The sequence below is a fragment of the Opisthorchis viverrini genome, assembly GCF_000715545.1.
Source record: "Opisthorchis viverrini unplaced genomic scaffold opera_v5_7372, whole genome shotgun sequence".
In the NCBI taxonomy this organism is placed as follows: Eukaryota; Metazoa; Platyhelminthes; class Trematoda; order Opisthorchiida; family Opisthorchiidae; genus Opisthorchis; species Opisthorchis viverrini.
The window spans coordinates 1-663 of NW_008760809.1; the positions used below are offsets into that span (position 1 = coordinate 1).

General features: G+C 48.3%; 1 protein-coding gene across 1 annotated transcript; it reads right to left on the minus strand.

The window, feature by feature from the left end:
* Window positions 1-369: 369 nt before the first annotated feature.
* Window positions 370-597, minus strand: T265_16210 (hypothetical protein; the record flags this gene model as incomplete). The annotated part of the gene is made up of 1 exon (XM_009179764.1): window positions 370-597. A coding segment is annotated over one exon (228 nt), but the record flags the coding sequence as incomplete, so codon positions are not given.
* Window positions 598-663: the final 66 nt, after the last annotated feature.

The window sequence follows — 663 nt, forward strand, 5'->3', positions numbered from 1 at the left end:
CATGTACAACCTGAACTAAACTCTGAAAGTGTGCAAACCTCCATATCAATGATGGTTGAGAAAAGTGAGTGGTCCTGACAGAACTCAGAAGGTCAGAAGTTCCAATCAGGTGGTGCATTTGTGAAAGTGTACTGTTTGTCGGAACTAGTTGGGTGCTTGTCTTGGGGGGAGTACCGCGTACTTCCCCATACATACACAAACGCATAGTATAAATAGCGGGGATACAGATATAACATCCATTTCGCGCCGTGCCAACGGAAGGAGACTGGGAGGTTACCCAAGCCGAGGTCGGGTTCGAAGCACGAACCTTCGGGTCCGCAAGCTGCGGGATTAACCACTGGGCCAGTTTGAGCAATAACATCAACTCACATAGGCGCAATCGGATGATCCTTCCATAGGCACTAGGATCCGTAGCATTTCCATGGTTGGTACAATATTGACAAGTAGCCGGATGCCGGACGTCTTGGCAGGAAGTTCACAACTCACTGTCTTGGCACGTCGACGCCAGCTCGTATCCAACTTTGTCCGCGGATGGAAACGGTAATCTTGTGCGGCTTCTAACAAACACGTTTTGTTCAGTTCCACGGGATAACCATCCTGGAAATGAAACGAAAAATGTGAGGTCAACCGACGAGGAGAAAATTCTCAAATCCGTAATAAGGA